This window comes from Sceloporus occidentalis, unplaced genomic scaffold (assembly GCF_023333645.1).
Source record: "Sceloporus occidentalis isolate IW3139 unplaced genomic scaffold, rSceOcc1.0.p SCAF_11, whole genome shotgun sequence".
In the NCBI taxonomy this organism is placed as follows: Eukaryota; Metazoa; Chordata; class Lepidosauria; order Squamata; family Phrynosomatidae; genus Sceloporus; species Sceloporus occidentalis.
Genome location: NW_028316991.1, coordinates 4,546,822 through 4,567,645, shown reverse-complemented (window position 1 = coordinate 4,567,645; position 20,824 = coordinate 4,546,822). Strand labels below are relative to the sequence as shown.

Genomic DNA, 20,824 nt, shown 5'->3' with positions numbered 1-20,824 from the left:
TAACAGCTATAGGAGCTGTGCACTACCCCATTCAGTGCCACAAGAAAAGCCAGTCTTCTGGCACCAAAACATTTGACAAAGGGGTGCCAAGTATTCTAGCTGGATGTCGCTGTGCTCGAGGAATTCTCTGTGCAAAGGCAGCTTGGCATTCTATATATCTAGCGGAGACAGGGATAAGTTTTTCCAATAGCAACTACAATTATTGTACAACACAATGTGTTGCTGTTTGTAAATAAATCTTATCATAATATCAGTTTCGAGTTATATTTTTTTAAATGTAATAATTAAGCAGTAATTAAATATACAGATTATATAGAGATATTTTTATTGTTTGACATTTTTACAAAATATAGATTAGTACAATATTTGTTCCATATGTAGTTTCTTTCAAATACAACTTAACATATAGATTATATATAGATTTTATAATAACGGATTATTAGTTATCATAATAGACAAATCACTTGTGGGATAGCAGATCATAAAGCTGGTATTGTAAATTACCAAGGCAATATATAGTTAACGATCCATAATTACTCAAAATGTACACTTTACAATAGATTATCTTAGACCGCAAATTATTTGCAAGAGTATCTGTTTGCGGAATAGTCTAATCTTTTAATTGCACTTTTTACCAATCTTTAAGGTGTCATTTTTGATGCTCAGGGATAAGGTGTTGTGATCTATTGCATTTAAGACAATAGCTTTAATAGAAGTATAAACATATTTCTACAATTAACCAAGAAAACCATGCAAATTTCCAAAATACTTGTAGTATGTTTACTATCAGAGTAACAAGTAACAAACTTATGCAGTCCATGATTTAGACTTACTGAGGGTCATGGGAGTTGATCACTGGAATGCAACATGAGCAGGCTGGATACACGAATGAATTGATATTGATCAACTCCAACTTGAGTGAATAATGGGAATTATAGTCTGACAGCAGGCGATATGGCATAGATTTGCAGTGTTTTGTTATCGCTGCCTAACAGCATATAGGAATGGCACAGAAATGTAAATAAGAGACATTCTTTAGATTGCTACCACTAGCAATCAGGGCTCTCCACACCTCTTAAAGTTATCTATATATGTTATTTATGCCCCACCATTGAACATGGCTGAGGTATCCTTGGCATTTATATCTGAAAGTTAATAACACCAACCAGGTTTTATCTTATACCAAGGAAAGACTGAAAAATAATTATAATCAGTATTATACAATTCTTTTAAAATAAAATCACTACTTTATTACTAATTAAAACAGTCAATGTTTTGAAATAAGTCAAATACATGCAATTTACTTACACTTTTTTAACCAAAGAATGCGAAATGAGAAAGGAAGACATAGGCAGTGGCCACAATAAATAAAATATCCTTATATTTATTTGTCCACCAAAAGTTATCTTAGGGATTTCTTGTAGGGGCTGTAAATGTAACCTGACACAGTAAACGAGACACTTGGGTCCCTCCATCTGTTATAATCTATAAAAGCATTGTTATATTAAATGTTAGCTTGAAAGAGATATATGTGCAAACATCTAAAGTAGACACACACTTTCGCTCAAACAACAGATTTGAGAGATATTATAAATATAAAATTTTGTAAAATCTGCACACAAACAAATAAAGAAAAAATTATACTTTGGATACAAATAAGTAACCATATCTCCCATGAACCAGGCTCTCACCACGGTCACTTATTGGTATCTTTGTTTCATTACACTTCACGCAGGGTTCTGTTACTTGATGCCCACAGCTTTACAATAGCGGGATTTTAAAGGCAGCCCATCACCAGATGGAAGCTTCTCAATACCGATCTAAAGATTTTCAGTCATTAAGTATAATGCGATGTGTTGCTTTCCCCTCTGTGGCTCAGAGGGTTAAACCCCATATGTTATCTAAGCGTAATAGCACCTGAAGCACAACAACAGCTGGAAAAGAATGCCCTTTGCCCCAACCCTGACCTAGATCGGGGAGACTGACAAATTTGTGTTGAGTTTAGGAGCCAGGCAGATATATCTGGAAGCCATCCTGATTAATTTATAGCCTATAAAGAAGAGTTCAATGTAGAATACTCAGTAGGAGTCCCCAAAAAGGAAACTGAGGCTCCCTGACATATATCGATTCTGAAGCGCTTACCAAGATCATATAGGCAAACTTTCCAAACACATCAGAAATGATTGCGCAAAATCCTGCACTTTAACTAATGCAATAACAAAACCAATGGGCGATAGTGAGCTGGTGCAATGGACATCACTAGGCATACTTTTGGGTTAATTCACTAAAGCATCCTCATTTCACTATGGGCTCTCCACCAAGAAGGTCTGAGCTCTCCACCAAGAAGGAGACTGAAGGTATTTCACTAATTTATTTTGGCATTATATATATGGCCAGCCAAACTATTCTCGCAAGAGAGACTCACTGGGGTTGGACCTCCAAGTGAAGAAGTTTAAAATACAACTTTCCTGTGACCTCTCTATTTAGCGAATAGCCGCCTCTGTGCATCCGTCATACAACCTGGGACACCCTGGGGGTTCTGTCTCTCTTTTTATGCCAGAGCATCTTTTTGTGTAACACCTATACCGCTAAACATTTTTCATAGCCTCCAGATGTCATGCTTGCGTGATGTTGTCAGCCTGCTTCAAGTTTACATTTTTTCACACATGTCTATTCTAGTGCAATAAAATGTGATGCATTTTATTACATATGGCAAATGTGTATGTGTGGATTAATGTCATTTAAAATGTTTAAGACTTTCAATGGATGGGGTAAGCACAGCGCTGCAAAGTATTATCACTTACACCTTGCCAAGTAGTGAGAACATACCTCTGGCAATTTTAATGGACAATATCTTCAGATTATTAAGTTAAATCAATAACCGAAAAGTGAATTAATATAGTATAATGGTGGTTTTTTTTGTAGTCATTACATTTCCTAGAAAGTAGAGATATACAGATGTTGCGTGATGTTGTCAGCGTGCTTCAAGTTTACATTTTTCACACATGTCTATTCTAGTATGATAGTGTGATGTGCGGAATAATGCCATTTAAAATGTTGACGGCTTAGTATGGATGGGGTAAGCACAGCATTGCAAAGCATTACTTTGTCACTCAAAGATTTAAACCTTTAAGTCCCAAATGGTGTTGCATTTATTATTTTGATTAGTGTATCCTATTTGAAATACAGAGTTTGTAAAGTTTAAACTGTTACAGTTCCTACAAATATTTTTGTCTGCTGCTGGTTATGGGGGGGATTTCCTGAATTGGAGGCTTCCTATTCACAGAAGCTTACAATCTGCCACTGTCATACGTTTGGCCATGTGAGAAAGGAGTGTGTGTATTCTCCAGAAGTGTGTAAACTACACAATCCAGCCTCTTCCAATAGTGCCACTTCCAGCCAGCAGAGAAACAAGAAACTTGTTATCTAGAAGGCACAATACCAGCATTGATAAGGCAGCAGCCACTGACAAGTGTACTGGGCTCACATTTCATACACAGGCAGCCAGGCATACGATAAGGGTATTTCACTCTACCTGAGCACAGACACTCCTGGCTTCTGTCTTCTTCTTTTTATTTCTTCAAGTTAGCACTTAACTGGGATCGACCACACAGCTCCAGCAATGCCCCCTCGCAGCTTTAATCCCCACTCCAATGTGATGACACACTCTAACCCCAACCATCTGTTGAAACACGTCGCCCAGCACAGTCCTGTGTCAAGACAAGGCTACCCAATCCAATCAATGGGGCTGGATGAGTCCTCCAAAAAAAAAAACCCCCTCCAGAGGCTGCAGACACAGGCAGCAGCTCCGAACACCCTTCCACGAGTAACCTGAGAGTGAGAGATGGGGAGCGCTATAAAAAGAGAACTGGTGGGTGGTGCTGCAGACAAGGTAGAGGGAGTGATCAGATGTGATGACCACTCGTGTTAGTTTCACTAACCCCCCCCCTCCCTTTAACATTCCAAAGGAACCCCTAGGAACCTCTGTGTGGAGTTAAGCAAAGCAGAAGAGCCACATAAAAATAAGTGTTTTATTGGGGGGTCATTTCCTGCTAATCACACTTTTTTTAAAAAAAAAAGTGGCAATTCGTGTTTTTTCCCCCAGAATTTGTGTCCTAGCTGGATCCTCGCTCTTATGGAATAATACCGGAGTAGTTCGCACTATTTCAGCCCCTTTTTCACCCCTCCGTCTCCCCTGATCGGTTGCTTCCAGCGGCTCGTGGGTTAAATGAAAGCATGTTTAGACCGCAGAGAGAGTGCGCACGCTGCGCCCGACACGCTGCTTTCCCGTGGGCTCCTTGGCCGTGAGAGGGTTACCTTTTAGACATACTGTCAGTCCGATCAGATGCTCGGATCTGTTCATCTAAACTTGTGGAGCGGAATACGATTAAACTCCATCGAACCGCCCGCTCATTCCCACGAAGCCTGCCCTCTTTCTGTTCAATTAGCTGAGCTGTGAACTCCCATAGACAGCCGTGTGTTGCTAACACGGGACCCTGCTGTCTCTTCCCCATTGTGCCTTTCTCTCTGCCCCACGTTTAAGAAGCATTAAAGAGAAGCTCTCTAATAAAGCAGATCCTGGGATCTCACTGAATCCGGCTCAATCACCCCCTTTCAGCGATCACTGCTTTATGTTAATGCTTACATTGCGATTGTTATACCAAATACAGATTTCTGCTAGCTGCCCATGCATTCCAATCTGTCATCCGGTGAATTTAATATTATATTAGTCTACAAATAACATTATTGTAGAATTGTTAGATTTAAATAAGTAGGTGCAAATTAAGCTGTCTGTAATCATTTACATTTTGCAACCTTCTAGTGTCATGTTTTATTTCCCCCAAATAGTTGTCACTTTCCAAGTCTTTTTTGTCTATGTAAAAATATTCCTGTTTAAAAGGAACCAAAAACTAATGCATTATGATACATGCTGGTTTTATTGCTAATATAATTTAAGTAATAAAACCGACTCCTAGGAGTGGAATTTTTTTCCCCTGCTATATTTGATTAAAACCCAGACTAAGATAATACTTTGTAAAGCTTAATTTTCATCAAGAGATTATACCACCAGTTGACCTGGGGCACAGCCTCGGGCACCTGGGTGTAATGTGGATACTGGCAGGTATTATTTGGCCATTCTAACACACCATGTCCACAGGTGGCTTATATTCCTGCCACCCCTGAGCACAATAAAAGGAAAAATGGAGCAATCACTAGAAAGCACCAACAATTCTACTTAAGAAATAAAGAGGCAAAATGATGCCTGAATTAACCGTAATTTAAAGGGACATTCCAGTCATTATATGGACTTTAATGCATATTATAGCTGAGAGGTCCCTCTAAATGTGCATAACATCCCCTTTGCAAATACATGGAGGGATGCTCAAATCCCACCATGTGAATTTGCCCCTTTTGCCAACCTCCAGGTGTTTACCCTACAGGGCGTGTGTTTGATGGAACACATCTCCTGCCATGTGATAAAGTTACTGCTATACTTCCCCTGTGATGGTGCTGCTAAAGTTGTGTCCCTCCCCACCCAGCGCAGAAAGCACTCCCATTCTTCGTTTGGCCTCCATCTCTTGGGATGAGTGCGATGGGTCATGTTTCTAGGACTTGTACAACGAATCAGCGGGCTGCACGTACTGCAAGCTTTCGGGTCTCTGTAATCAGTAAATGTGTCATCACTTTGATCACCCCATGAAAAGAGAAAACACGGATGACAAGAATCTTCAAAAGTCCCATCCAATTGGGACCAAACAATGCACAAAAAAACCAAAAATCTTTTTAGGATGCAGGAAGGAGTTCTGCCAGTGCGTTGCACAGAGAACCTGTGAAATAGGCTTAACGTATTTCGCACCCCAACTGGCACTTACTTATACATCGAGCTTATGCACTTGCAATAAAGAACTCCTTCCTGCATCATGTTTCGTAGGATTTTTTGGACATCCATACTGTTTCTGCTGTCAAATTGTTTAACTGTTTCTGAATCAAGTATTAAAATGGGGAACAAACAGCATGAAGATTCAATTTGTTGCCATGGTGATAGCACCATACTTCACCCCCCCCTAAAATTGTTAGTAAAAATATGGACCCGTGGTTCTTAAAGCACTTTATAATTAAGATCAATATAGGTGTACTGAATTTTCCAAAGTATAGGCCACAGTTTTTGTTCTCATAATTTAACCCTTTAAATGAAGTATAGTTAGCAGGTATTCATTGAGAGCAGAAGCACTCATCTTTGTCGCTGCGGGCTTTTTCTTCCCTAGGTCTGACACAACTGACAATGTATAAAGCATGTCTGTTTTTCTGTAAGCTTCATCAGAGACGGAGAGTTCTGGATTCCCCAAACAAAAGTCTGCATGTTATAAATCAAAGTATGTTCTGTGTGCGAGCTAAAGATAGGCTCTGTGCAGTGTAAGAGTGCGATGTGTGTTAGTCTATGGTGTTAGAGCGTGTGTGGGGATGGTAGCGTATGGTGTGATTGTGAGTTTTTGAGTTAGTCTCTGTGTAAATGTGTTAGGATGGGCAAAATAGTCCAGAGCCCAGGCACCGGTAAACCTAAGCTCACCCTCGTTGTTTACACCATGTTTCCCAGACAATTTTTTTTTGTATTTCTATGTATATTAAACAAGATTTGTTTGCTACATTTGGGCAGAGCTGGTCTCAGTGCCAGTCAAGTCAGGCAGCTACCTGCGGAGCCTGGACAAACGGGGCACCAGCAGTCACCCCAGAGAATGCCCCTGAATGCCCTGGTAGGGATGCAGCAAAAGCCTCCATGATGTAAGAAGGATATACATAGTAAATGTATACAGACATGGAGTGTTAATGTGGGGGGCGAAAGAGGGGCTTCTTGCCTGTGTTGCAATTTGGTGTGTCTGTGTGTATTTGCTATCACAAAGTCACATTTTCTGACTCTGTAATCAGTAATCTTAGGATCTACAATATATGTTATTTTTCTAAATGTGAGTGTAATTTGTGGCAGATACAAGAAAAAAACATAATGGAAATATGACAAATATTATTATTGTCAGTGATAACTATTTTTTAAGTGGATTTGCTCTTTTCCTATAAATCTCAATTTCCCATATTGCTATATTGCTGATTGCTGTGAATTGGTTCAGACAGCCTTTGTAAGCATAGGTGAAGAGAAGGAAGAAAAGTAATAGCAATGCTAGTTTTGGTATCAAGATCTCTGCTACTAACTTTAACACTAAATATCTTCAGAACATGGATGGAAAAAGGTACAGGTAGTTGCCATAAATCAATTTAGTTGCACAAATAGCTATGAAGATGCTTCAAACAAAGACATATAAAACCTTTTTTTTTTTTTTTTTAAATATTTCCTTGCTTTTTTAACTTTTCATTACTTGTTTCGAGGACCCTTTTAATATGATAAGAATCCTCTATTTTTTTTTTTTTTCTGAACAGGTTTTTACTGGGACGTCCTTTTAATGCTACGATCTGTCAGCATGATTATTCTGTACACATGAAATGTATATGTTTTATAAAAACTATAGAAATTACAGCTTTACATTTTGTAATAGCTTTAGCTTTTCTGTTATTATTTTAAAATCTGATAACAAAAGATTGTTAAGATCTCTCCTCTTTTCTTATATTCTTTTAAAAGTAATTATGTGGTGTCTGTTTCAGCCTGTTAAAGTCAACTCATCTTACAGATGTTCGGTATTTACTCAAGCAAAACTCCTTCTAGGTAAACAATCGAAGTAGCATGATTTTCAACAATACTGAAAGTGGTGAGGGTGGGCTAAAACAACTATCCCATGGGTATTGCACAACATAACACAACTAGCCATGGCTGCAAGGCACATACCCTGTCTTGTCCCACAAGAACGTAACACAATCTTGGATTACCAAAACTGTGTCACTCTGAATACTCCCTTGGGCATTGACACTGGTTTTATTCGTAGATGTAGTTACAAGCAAGAAAAAAAAAGTCAATTTACCAGACTTGCGAAGCCATAACCTTTTGGCAATGATGGTCCATGCTACAAAAATAAACATATAACAGATAAAATTGTGAAAATATGAATTAATTGTGCTGTAAATTTTTCAACACTCACACTCAACAGCACTCTTATCTTGGGACAATAAACTTTGTAATATATTATGCAACTAAAAAATAAATATAAGTAGCTTTATTATGTCCAGAAATTTGGAAATTTGATGTGCCCCTGCAGCTGCTCATCAAATACATGTCCAAAGCATAGGGCTAGATTCCTTTGCCAGAGATAAATCACAATCATTAGCAGTCCTCCCGTAGACTGCAGCTGGAAATTGTGGAATGAAGGTATATTTTCCAAGATTCATTAACTGAGATAAAATGAATCACAATTTTGTTTTTCCTTTTTCTGATCACAGATCAATCATTGTCAATGAAAGTTTCCAATTAAAGTGACACTAGAGCCATCCTATGCACTTTAATGCATATGAAAGCAATGTGCCCTGCAAATGCATGGAAGGATTCTGCAAAATCCCCTGATGTGCAAATGTCTCTTTCCCCGGCACCCCCTTCTTCTACCGACTGCACCCAAGTGATGTATTCACCTCCACTCTGTTCCAGTGCTGGCTCGCTAAGAGTTTCAGGAGGAGTATATTTAGATCTCCCGTGCAAAGGTGCAGAAAGCTCTCCCATTGTTTTAAATGGGTGCACTTTCCTTTCATTAATTTGCTGCTTCAAGCTTTAATATGGATTTGGTAAGGCTTCATGGGGCACTAGAGTATACCGTTAGTTACTTAGTATTTAATCAAAGGTGAAACTTTTTATAAGGCTATTAAAAAAAAACTATGGGTCACATAAGCTGAGCCCCCTTTGAATTAATGAGAGCTTAGCATTTTTTTGTGATCAACCCGAGTAGCAGCAGCCAATCACGGTAGCTGGATAAATCTCAGTTTACGGTAGCTGGATAATTGTCTGCTGCTACTCTCATCAATTTCAATAATAGCTAAGTCCCTTTGACTTAAATAGAAGCGCCTACAGAGCATGTGCAGGAAGCATACTGAAGTACACTTCCTGCTTTAAATAGAGGCATCCAGGGAGAGAAGAAAAATGAAACAGGAGTCTTTTTTCTAATTCCAATATCATGTAATGATTCACATGCAGTAACATATATCGGAGTCCATAAAAAGTGACTCCAATATGCATTAAAACATGTGAAAAATGGAACCCTGAAAACACATGACACATGCTAGATACTAGCTGGATTTGTATAAGTCTTTCTAGTTTTCTCCCACATAGTTCTAGAATGCTGAAAGGCTCTTTGCACTTTTTTTCCACATATTTTCTGGCCAAAGTCCAAACCACTGCAGCCCATGACATTTTGACTGATAATAATATCATTGCACACAGACAAAAAGAGAAAAGTTAAAAGTTTCCAAAAATGTATAAATACAATTCTAAAAAAAATAAGATGTCAAAATAAAAAAAACTGATTTATTAAAGAGGAACTGCTAGCTTCACAGCTGTTAACCTAACACAGTGCATTTAGAAAAATCCCCTCTAGTACTCAATTAGTTTCTCAATTAGTGTAATTGTTTTGAAGATTTAGATATTTGTATTTAAAGTGAAGGATTATTTAACTTCAGAGAATCAGAGATCAGTGGCACAAAGAAAAAATAGCATATTTAATCATTATCTCTGTTCCTATATCCTTGCACCTTACAAATAATGTTTGGACCAATCAGCAACATAACAGCAGATATTATATATATATATATATAATGTGTAAAACTGTGGAAAAAATAAACATCCAGTTCAGACTTTGGAATCCAGTGTTTAGTAAGCCTTTTTTTATTTCTTCTGGCTTATAGCTATGTGAAATATACATGTCAATGTCACAATATGTACACAAAAAAACATGACATCACAGATGGTGTTTCTTGGTATATAAGCATATACATACACCTGCTTCTATACATATACATATAAATAATATGTATTGCAATAAATCCATAGGCCCCATTGAAGACTCCACATGAAGATTTTAGTAAAGTTTGATTTGCTTTACCTGATTTCTGGTAGTTTTTTTTACTCCACATACATTACATGCTAGCCCAATTATGGAATAACACACATTGGGATGCACAATGTCTCAGACAGATGATCTCTTGCCATCATATATGACCAGAGTATGAATGGGTATTAATAAATTTAAATTTTAATCGGTGGCTCCCCTTTCCATTGTCTTAGTCTGCCCTTCACCTTTAACCGCTAGGGATTGATTCAAAATTGATGGGTGGGCAAACAGTAGTCCACAGCTGTGGTGTCTTTGAATAGGAAAGAATATTTCCAGTCTCAGTGCATTGCTACCTCATTCCATTGCCTAGCACAGGGTTGAGCAAATTAGGGGTCATTCTGAGGTTGTTGCTTCATGGTTCCCATGATGGTGGGAAGTGTGGTACAATCACACGTAGGGGGATAAATATGTCCTGCCCTCACAGATGCTGAAATATATATATTATAAATGAGAGAACAGTTACGTGAGGGCAGTTACGTGATACAGAGGTCTCATTTTCTAACTCCAATAACTAAAGAATGCAGACGGGAAATCACAAACACTCTCTTTTGTATTATAAATGTACTGTCTAAATAAACCAAGAGGCTTTAGTTGCTGTCAGAAAATGTTGCCATGTTTGACTACATTTCTATATTTCACTGTAGAAGGTTTTTAAACAAAATTAGAGCTCCCACAGGCTATTATTAAAGGTAAATGGGACTTGATTTATTATTTCTTGGAAGGTTTTGGACATTCAGCAGTACTAGGAATTATTTTTGAAATGCTTAATTTTGTTAAAAAAATGCTTAATTATAATAGTTTGTGCTGTTTTTTTAAATTTCATCTATTGGTGATTCATTCGCCTCATGCCTAAAATTGGCGGCAGCTTGTGGCAGATCATCCATTACCTAATCAATTTCTTGCCCCTTGCAATCTTGTAAAGCATAACTTTGGTGGTATAAAAATAAGATTGGTTTAAAGCAGTATGTATATTGTAATATGTAAACACCATTACACTAGTTTGTAATGTAAAGAATTGGAAAATATAGCATTTGGGGAAAATAACAGCTTTTCTATAAGGTCATTAACTTCCAAATGTTTAACTGTATATGCATAGCCTCTCATTTAATGTATTTTCTGTAGATGTTGCTACCCCCTTCTTTCCACAATTATATATATACCGGTATATATATATATATTATTGGCAAACACAACTGTTAAACATTTTCTTACATATGTTAAAAACACTTGTTAATTTACAAGATTATTTAGTAATTTATTAAAACTTTACCAGGGTCCTTTAGTGGTTTTTGATCGGTACATTTTATTGCTGGCAACATTTATTATTATATGTGAACTATGTATTAGATGTATTAGATGATCTGTAATACTGGCACCTGTTATCAAGAAGTGTCTGTCTTTATTTGGTCCATTGTAAGACTGTCTTCATGTTTTTTCAAGTCACAACGGGCGATCTGTAAAATGATCCCTGTGGTAAGCAATTATGTATAAGCACAATGAGAAAAGAAAAAACAATGGGGGAAGGGAGAGCGCTATTGTGAAATGTGATGTGGATTGTAGTAGACTTTTCTTCTGTTGAAGACTTACCACCTTGAAAGAATTAATGGGAGATGACACGCCACCTGGAATAGGCCTTTTGCTCAACACCCAAAACAATCTTACTTACCAGAATTTTCATGTATCTGTTTTTTCACTGGTGACACTAGAAGAACTTTCAGAAGATGTACCTGATTATAAAAAGCAAAACATTTATTATTATTTATCGTTTTATATAGCACCATCATATTCCACAGCGCTGTACAATGTACATTTAGAAAAATAATCAGATATTATGAATGACACAAGATATGAGCTTTATATTAAAAATGAGCACAGAAAAATCCTCGTGGATTAAAATGATATAATGCTTACATTAACGATATGAATTGAACATACACCATCCATTGTCTTGTAACTGGCTCGTTTTGTCTCATTCCCCCTCAACCTCTGAATATATTGTAATCTCCTGAGAGCAGGGCTCTATTCTTCTGTACCAGTAAGTCTTAACTTTTGTAAATGGTATTGTCATATTGTATATTGTCAATTTTAACGTTGTTATAGCACTATGGAATCTGTTGGTGCTCTATAAATAAATTCAATCTAATGTGACATAAGCTAGTGTCAGGGGTGTGTAGAATGGTGCCTGAGTATGTGTGTATGTGTGTATGTGTGTATGTAATTATGTATGTATGTATGCATGTGTATATATATATATGTTTAATCTGCAGGTTTCATTACAGATCTTTACTTGGTGTATTAGGTTGCGAAGAGTAGTAGTCAAATGCAGTCACTTTAAATCCCTGTAATCTTGACATCATTTCATGGCTGATTGAATTATTACTAATTCCTGAGGCTATCTTTGTCAACGCAGCCTTGAAACACTGTTTTGGTCACTCTATAAAGCCCTCTGCAATAAGTTGCCCTCTAGGTAGAGCCATGTGCAGGTAACAGGTGTTTCCTGCATTTGTTGGATACTGAATGGTAGGAAATTGCGGCCATTGTTTTTAGTCGACTCCATTAAGATAGGAATATGAGCGTTCCACACAGGGCCGGCCCAAGGCAAAATGCCGCCTGGGGCGAATTTTAAAATGCCGCCCCCCCCCTTTTTTACCCTTCCTCTCCCTCCGTCCCTGCCGCCCCCCCCATTATCTACCCCCCCCATATTATCTACCCTCCCCCCCCCTTGTACTTACCTTTCAGCAGTCCTGCGGCGAATCTCCCTGTTCAGTCTCGGTGCCGGCTTGTAATGCTGAGCGCCGGAAATCTTCCGGCACTCAGCATTACAAGCCGGCACCGAGACCGAACAGGAAGACTCGCCGCAGAGGAGAGAGAGAGGGGCGCCGAGCGGGTACTGACAGCTTGGTAAGCGAAAACCACTCGGCGCCCCTTTCTCTCTCTTTCGCTTTAGAAAGAAAGAAAAAAAAAAAAGGGCTTGGGGCGGCGAAGTGCCGCCCCTTCAAAAGTGCCGCCTGAAGCGGCTGCCCCACTCGGCTCCATTGTCGGGCCGGCCCTGGTTCCACATTAGGGTTCCATCCATTTATGCATTGTTCATTATATATATATATATATATATAATGGAAAAGTACTGCCCCACAGTATGTGGGATCCATGCACTCACATGAGGTAATCGACTCCACAAACTACAGTTTGTCCTGGGGAAATGGTTGATGTGGTTATAACCAAGTTAGTGTATTAAAAATAATCTATAACACATGCTTTTTGTTTAATTGTTTTGAAAAGATTTGGGGGATTATTTTGTAGAAAGTGTATGGCCTATGGTGACAGAATCATATAAATTTAATTAATGTCCTAACGTTATCTGTCTTCTCACCCCGCTCTTACAAACGCAATTAGCAACCTATCAATAAAATAAAAATAACATAATGGAGAGTTATAAACATGCAAATTCTGTCAGTTGTTTACACATAAAGTGGGTTACTAATGACATATTTTGTATTTGTAATACATTGACTGCAAAATATAATTTTGTGAAAAAGTGACAAATCAACTTTAAATGCAGTGCAATATCAAATATTAAGAGGCCTCTTATCAGGTCCATTTGGTTGTTTCATCACAACACATTTGCTAAAATGTTAAAAATACTTCTTTTTTTATCTACAGATTACTAGCTGTCAAAAACTGACCAACAGAATCAGCTGAGCTGGGAATGTCAACCAACACCTCATAATGTCTGTTTTCAGAGGCTGAGAAGTGTCTCTTTCAGAGTGAAAAAAGATCCATACGTGCAGGATTTCATGCTTGAAATAAGTAAACATGACACTTAAAGGGGCAGGAATGCTTACGTTGGAACGAATAATGAACGCTTACATTTATAAAATGATTTTGGGAGCTTTGAATATACTGTATAGGCGGATATTATGAAATGTGCCTATTTTGGGTAACATTTTATAGCGTCCACTGTCCAGGCATTAGTTTATTTTAAGGGGACATTTTCTAATTAGTAAATATGGTTTTCAGTAACAGCTCCATGACTCAGAGATACCATGATATGTTAGACATTGGGGTGATTTATATTAAGGACAAAACATGTACATTATAGGTGGCCACACTATTTGTTTAAGTAGTTATACCTGCTCCTGCTAGCCTGTCCCATCTTCCCTCCTTCCTCGTATTGGTTTGCTTGGCTCTGGACCCCTGTCTAGTTATTTCGGCTTGTTCGTTCCAGTCTGGACTGATCTCATGGTTGTTGAGAAGGTGGCTGGTCCAAGCCTTTCCCCTTGTACCCTGATGCACAAATGGTTAGACACTCTTTTTCAAAGTTTCTGGCCCTCCATCCTACGTGCCTATTTCTCTAGAACTGATATCCGCATTTGTACGTCCGTTTTGGTCCAGCTTAGGGACCTGTTCCAGTATACTCTTAAGCCATCAGCTGCTCTCATCCTACTCCCCAACGTCTGCCTCACTGGCTCATCTCCTTTACCTGCTTCATCCTCCTTAATTTTGCACAGGTTTATATTGTTCCAGTACCCTTGTATACACAGTCAAGCCACTCACCTCCTCTATACGTTGGAGCAGTCATGGTTTTGGCCATTTTCCCCCTTTTCTGCACCTTCATAAATCACCTCATAATGTCTAGCCTTTTTCCTCCTAAATCCTTTTCCTGTTTGCACTTTTGCTAGTTTTACCTATAAATTTTAATGAAATTGGTAACACTTGTTTCAGTGTCTGAATGTTGTATAATCCCGGCGGATGGCTATATTGACCCAATTTAGGTACAAAACCCAATAGGGTTGCTCACAGTGTTGCCAAATGCATTTAAAGCATATTTGGAGAGCTCAGCTTGGGGATACTCAGGGAGCAGGGTTTGGTAATTTGCCACAGGGAAAACTTTTAAAGTGAGTCCATGTTGAAATAATTTGTGACACCAGTGGACCCCAACCCAGACTTGCATTAAAATACAGCGGCCTCCACTGCATGCCTAATAGAGCCAGACCCGGCACATCACAATTACTCTGATTGCCACCAAAATATTACAATACTAAGGGCAGGGCTTAAAGCGGTTTCCAGAACCCTAGCCCAAATGATTTCTGCGATTACAATACATTTAAATGATACATTTCCTTTATTAAATAGCAAATACAATTAAGATGTGATGTATACAGGAATGGGGTCAGACACTAGCGCTCTATTAGTATTAAATCACCTGTCACTATTACTGTACACAAACGATTTTTAACATTTTGCTTTGACTAGTGAAACGATATCGTATAAATCTCTTAATCCCGGAGAGAACTTTTTTCCTGCTATAGACTGACAAGAGAAGACGTAACAGGAGTGATACTCTGGGCGAGGTGATTAAAACATATATTAATGGTATTAAACCTAAAAAAACCCCGATGTACATGCAGCTTTTGCAAGAGCAATAAGTATATGCGTCTGGAGAAAGAGAACGAAAAACACCCTATTACCTATTATCTTAAACTAGTGTGTGTTCATAGATGCAGAGAAGGAAAAAAATAACTAAAATTAGACGTAGAACAAGAAGCGCAAGGCTGTGGGCATTATAGTGAAGCAAATGATACAGAGCATTACGTTACTGTTACTGAAAATCCTAATATTCATACACAATCCTCATATTCTACAGCTGAATGTTGCGTTTATATAGGTTGTACTAATTTGTGTGTTAGACGTAAACACGTCCGTAGCTTTCAAACACAGCTGCCAGTGCCATATATAAATATTTAGCGTATTAGAGGAAAAGGATTTACAAGCCAGCAAGTAATTGATGCTGCCTTATTATTCCTGGGGCCGCCACTAGGTAAGAGTTATGGAAAATCCATTTGCTTGATGAGAGACATTGCGTATGTATATATATAAAAAAAAATATATATATATATTTATTTATATATGTACAGTACTGCAGAATATGATTTTGCTATATAACTAGATAAATTGTATAGATTTTTATGCTAGAAGAGTTTTTTTTTATGTATTTAGTATATTTAGTTTTAATAAAATAGTTTTTCAAATGGTACATGTCTGTATTTCTCTCTGTATATACCGGCATGTATATACACACATAGTGATATTAAAGAGAATGTCCAAGGAACAGATGCTACATGTCTGTCAGGAGTGGGGCACAGGGGGTGGGAAGGTTAAGAGGGCTTAGTAACCATTCTCATCCTTCCCCCGCACCCTTCACCTTTTTAAGAAAGAAACAGACTCAACATAAATATCATTGCTCTTAACCTACCAGTCACTGACCCTTGAAATTATATCTAGTATTTTCTTTAGTAAATGTTTTAACAGATTATGGGGCTTGATAGGCCTCAAGATTACTTGATAGTTTTTACTAAAATAAATAAAATGTTGGAATTACTTCTGAACGCTGATTTTTGACACCTATGTTAAATATTATAGTGGTTTTATTCCCTGCAAATTCCTTCTAAATAAATATGTTTCTATCATCAGGTATTAAACACATTACCTTGATCTTACATGTATGTTAAGTATAGATGTATGTGCATACCTGGGAACCCTCAGAATATCCCTGCTTGAATGCAGGTGACTCAATTCCAAGAGGACCTGTATTAGACCCATTTGGTTACCATATTTGCCGAGTAGTTTTCACAATGGACTATTAAAGGGTTAATATTTAAAAAATCTCAGGGTCTGTTAATTTAGAAAACTCCAAGGCATGTGTACATGTCAGACTCAACTGGAGCTAACATTCTTCACCATGTTGATCATAAAATGTAACATTGTTGCTTTCTTTGTACCTATTTTGCATTGGAAATCCATAGGGCCACAGAAAATGCAAACAGGATAGGTATGTTATGCAAAGTAAGACCATATGCATTCCAATGTTGGTTTGTACCAAGGTCAGACAAGGAAAAGGTTGTAACAAGACGTAAGCAAAAAGAGTCACTATTCAGACTAGGAACAATCAAGCTAATATAAGAACGTACTGGACAGACAAGATATTACAAGCACATGTCGGATGGACCTGTGAACATAGAATAAAATCAAGGAACCCTCACAAACACAGCCAAAAAAAAAAATGAACAGACTAGCTCAGCGTTTATGATAACTTTGATTAATTTGACTTAGTTAAACACTATTGACCTAAAAAATGACTAACCATTGATTATATATTTTAAAATATATCAGAAAGCCGCCAGTTTTGACTTGGAACCAAACTCGCTATCTAGACTCAGGGTCAATTCCTACCATTTGCATTTGATGCTACCTTTTGAAGAGACCAAAATGTCATCTTAAATAAAGTTTTAATGTGGGTATCACTTTTCCTTGACCTCTTTATAAAAGTCACGGAAGCTTTCTAATCATCACTCATTTCAGGTGAGAGAAAATAAAACTACCAAAGTGTAGTAGTATAGAGTTATCTTTAGTTTACATTTTCTTTTAGTTTACAGTCTACGGGTTGACTTGGAATTATATGTATAAAGATAACATTGAGAAACAAGGTATGTTGATAGCTGCCCACCTGCCCTCCTATAAAATGTTACTTTCCTTATATCCGCCTGGTGTCCTTTGGCACGTCTAGGAAGGTTTGGGGTCACGTAGGAATGTCCTTGTTGAAATAAAATCAGACGTTGTTAATGTTGTAAATGACCGTTGTAGATGGAAGCCACTGATTTTTAATGGAGTATCTTCATAGGCATACAGATGCCCTTTATCACTCCCATCATTCCTGTGTTCCAATGGCATGTTGTGCTAGCTAATCGAAGTTTATGTTTGAAGGCTAATTGATCATTAGAAAACCCTTTTGCAATTATGTTATACAACTAGAGATTATCTTGGGTTTTCATGAAAACAGCTAAATTTCTCATATTTTTAGTTTAAAAAAAAAATAATTTTCTACAGCTATGTGGAATGAATAGGGAACCATAGACAAAAGGCAAAGAAATGCTATAGGAAGGTCTAGGTTTGCCATATTGGCCATATTTTCTAGAGTTTTTCAAGTTGCTGCCCAGCACATGTAAAGCCCCGCACTGTAGTGTGTGGGATGTATAAACGAGTGATGGATTCCCTTGTATGAGTATATGCATGCCACATACTGCAGGCTGTACTGGCCAGACATGTATAAAATGGGGGGGGGGGGTTCTACAGGGCTTAGCTTGACTGCTGAATGCCTTTGGGATAAAACTTTATCAAAGCTTATTTACTAAACCCTTGGCTTTTTGTGGTGAAAAAACACAGTGATCCATGCCAGGAATTCCAAAAGAACTCCGAGCAACTTACTTTCATTTCACTGCAGCCAGAGTACCATAAGTTTCTAAGGGGTTTGGCCCTTTACTTAAGATATCATGGACTTTATATATATATCACCAACACAAAAAACAGGAACACGGTGGAGAATTGTCTAGAGACCAGAATGTTCCTGAAGATGAGACCTTGGTAGTCTTTATAGTTTGCAATGTAATACAATTCAATTAATCAATAAAGATGTTATTTTACCAAGTTTGCTTAAATTCTTTCCACAGCTAACACAGTACAATTGTAAACCTCTACCAGAGTGGAGTACTCATCCAAATTTCAATGTGGAACAGATGTAATATACCTTCTTGTGTTTCTCTGGTTTTGGCACTTACTTTTTTCAGGATCAACTGTTAACTATTAATAATCACCTACTATCTATATTATCTAGCCTTTAATAATATAGGTCTATGATGACTTAACTTTGTAGGTCCGACATAAGCACACACACACTCATGTGCACACATACACATTCACATCATACTGTCAGCTACAAAGGGTGATTTGTTGCTGGGTGGTATGGTGATTGGGAGGTTAAATGCTACAATGAATCTATACATAAGATATGCACACCCATTTACATATGTACTTGTGTCAGCACTGTAAAAGGCTGTTGGAGACTTGGAAGCTTTATTTATTGCAGTGCCATAAATCCTTTTTTTGAGGAGTCATTATTGTTTTAGTCTGCTCAAACCTAAGCCTTTGCCATAAAGGGAGGTGATAGATTAAACCTTCAACTTGCTTGTAGATTATGTGAATTTTACATTGTAACAATGGATGGCTATCTGATAAAGTCTGCCTGCTGTGAAAATTGGCGAGTGAATAAGATACACACTTGGGTTTATCAATCGACAAAAGGAAGCATTTCTTTTTATTTTTGTAGACTTTTTGTTCTTTTGGCTTTACTGCTTTTTTTTCAACTTGGAGTTTCCCAGAAATGTCTCCAACATAAGATAGAGTAATGCAAAACAAGTACATAAAATGTTAAAAATAAAGATAGTTAATCTACTGTTAAGAAACAAAAACCAAAAAATATTATTATTATTATTACATTGGAAACTTTCAAGACTAATTAGGTCTACTACATGGCAAAAGCAGCTAGTTAACTGGCTGCTTTATTACCGTATTTGTAAATTTGCTTTATTTTATTTTTCCATGGATAACAGAGTACAACTATATGCCTCGAACATGCATTTTAGTGACTACTGTAAGACTCCATCAAACAAACTTTTTTGTTAATTCATTATATGTCTCTGCCACGTTTCCATCCAAATTCTGTATTACGTTCATGTAAAATCTTGCTTGCACGGGACACTGATTTAGTGATTATTTAGCTGCAGGCAGCCACAATAATGAGCAAAAGTCACAACACTATGTAGCAGACTTTAGATCGGCCTTTTCAGACTGGTGTATTTGCTTTCAGAAAACCATTGTGTTGACTTCCAGCCCCGAGGCACATGGAAACCACTCAAGACATCTCGGGGATGTGTACTAACATTCCATATTGTCTGCTCCTGTAACTAATTCCTTTAACCCTTTGAGTGACAAGAAAATCTTACAATCCACCCTAAATGACATATAACTTTCTGACACGGCCCATACTTCATACTACAAATGCTTCTGCTCAGCTTTTCAAGCTAGAAGCAAACCAATGTCCAACTATGCATGTTCTTATTATTAATTTAAACTAATATATTAATAAATACAAAATATCATGTATTTTATCCATTTTAAACATTTTGCAGAAACCAAAGTATGTTAATATGTATAGATTAGTTAACAATGTAACAAAATGTGTCCAATATATTAATAGTTTGCCAAGTGATATGCGGCAGTGATAATGATGTAGTACAAACAGAATCAATTACTAAAAAGAACATGACATAACCAGCCTCCTAATACACAGCAGAGTGAAGGTCTTAACATGGAAGTGGTGACAGAATAATTACACATGTAAGAAAAGTATAATAATAGTGCATTACATAACTATTTGGACTTACTGAAACAAAATATAAGAAAGTCCCTGCTCAAAAGAGCTTACAATCTAATTTAATCAGTGAGAATCCTTTGACCACAGGTCACTGATTTAACTTCAGGAGAAGCTTGCTAGCAATGGCGCTTGCATTATACAATGGCTCTACTTAATGCATGCTTAATTTAACAAAAGGTTTCAACTCACCTACAGCTCACCATTTAGTGAATAGACACAAATCTTTTTAGTTTTCAATCTACCACTTTTCAGCTTAGTAAACTAACCCCACTGTGTATTTCTCATGATCCCAGCGTTTATACAGTTAAAGAGGCCCGCACACATGCCTTCTTATAATCAGACACACTAACACTCCTTTTATTGCTTTGCAAACGGTGAATTTATGCCTGGAGTGTTTGTTTTAAAGTACAGATGCTGCCCTTCAAAGGTATCAAAGTACAGCAATTTATAAAGCAGCAGCAATTACAACAAATCACTTGTTAACATGCAGTAAAACAAGGTAGCCGTAGCTCCTTGATTTTGA

At 37.4% G+C, this 20,824-nt stretch overlaps 1 protein-coding gene across 1 annotated transcript in view; it reads right to left on the bottom strand.

The window, feature by feature from the left end:
* Positions 1 to 11,416: 11,416 nt before the first annotated feature.
* Positions 11,417 to 20,824, bottom strand: part of LOC149305461 (uncharacterized protein C8orf34 homolog) — a 197,956-nt gene continuing 188,548 nt past the window's right edge. The window contains exons 14-16 of the mRNA XM_089477523.1: positions 14,600 to 14,719; positions 11,701 to 11,761; positions 11,417 to 11,502 (exon numbers count right to left, since the gene is read on the bottom strand). Coding sequence (XP_089333649.1) covers positions 11,417 to 11,502; positions 11,701 to 11,761; positions 14,600 to 14,719 — 267 coding nt within the window. The remainder of the gene's footprint in view (positions 11,503 to 11,700; positions 11,762 to 14,599; positions 14,720 to 20,824) is intronic.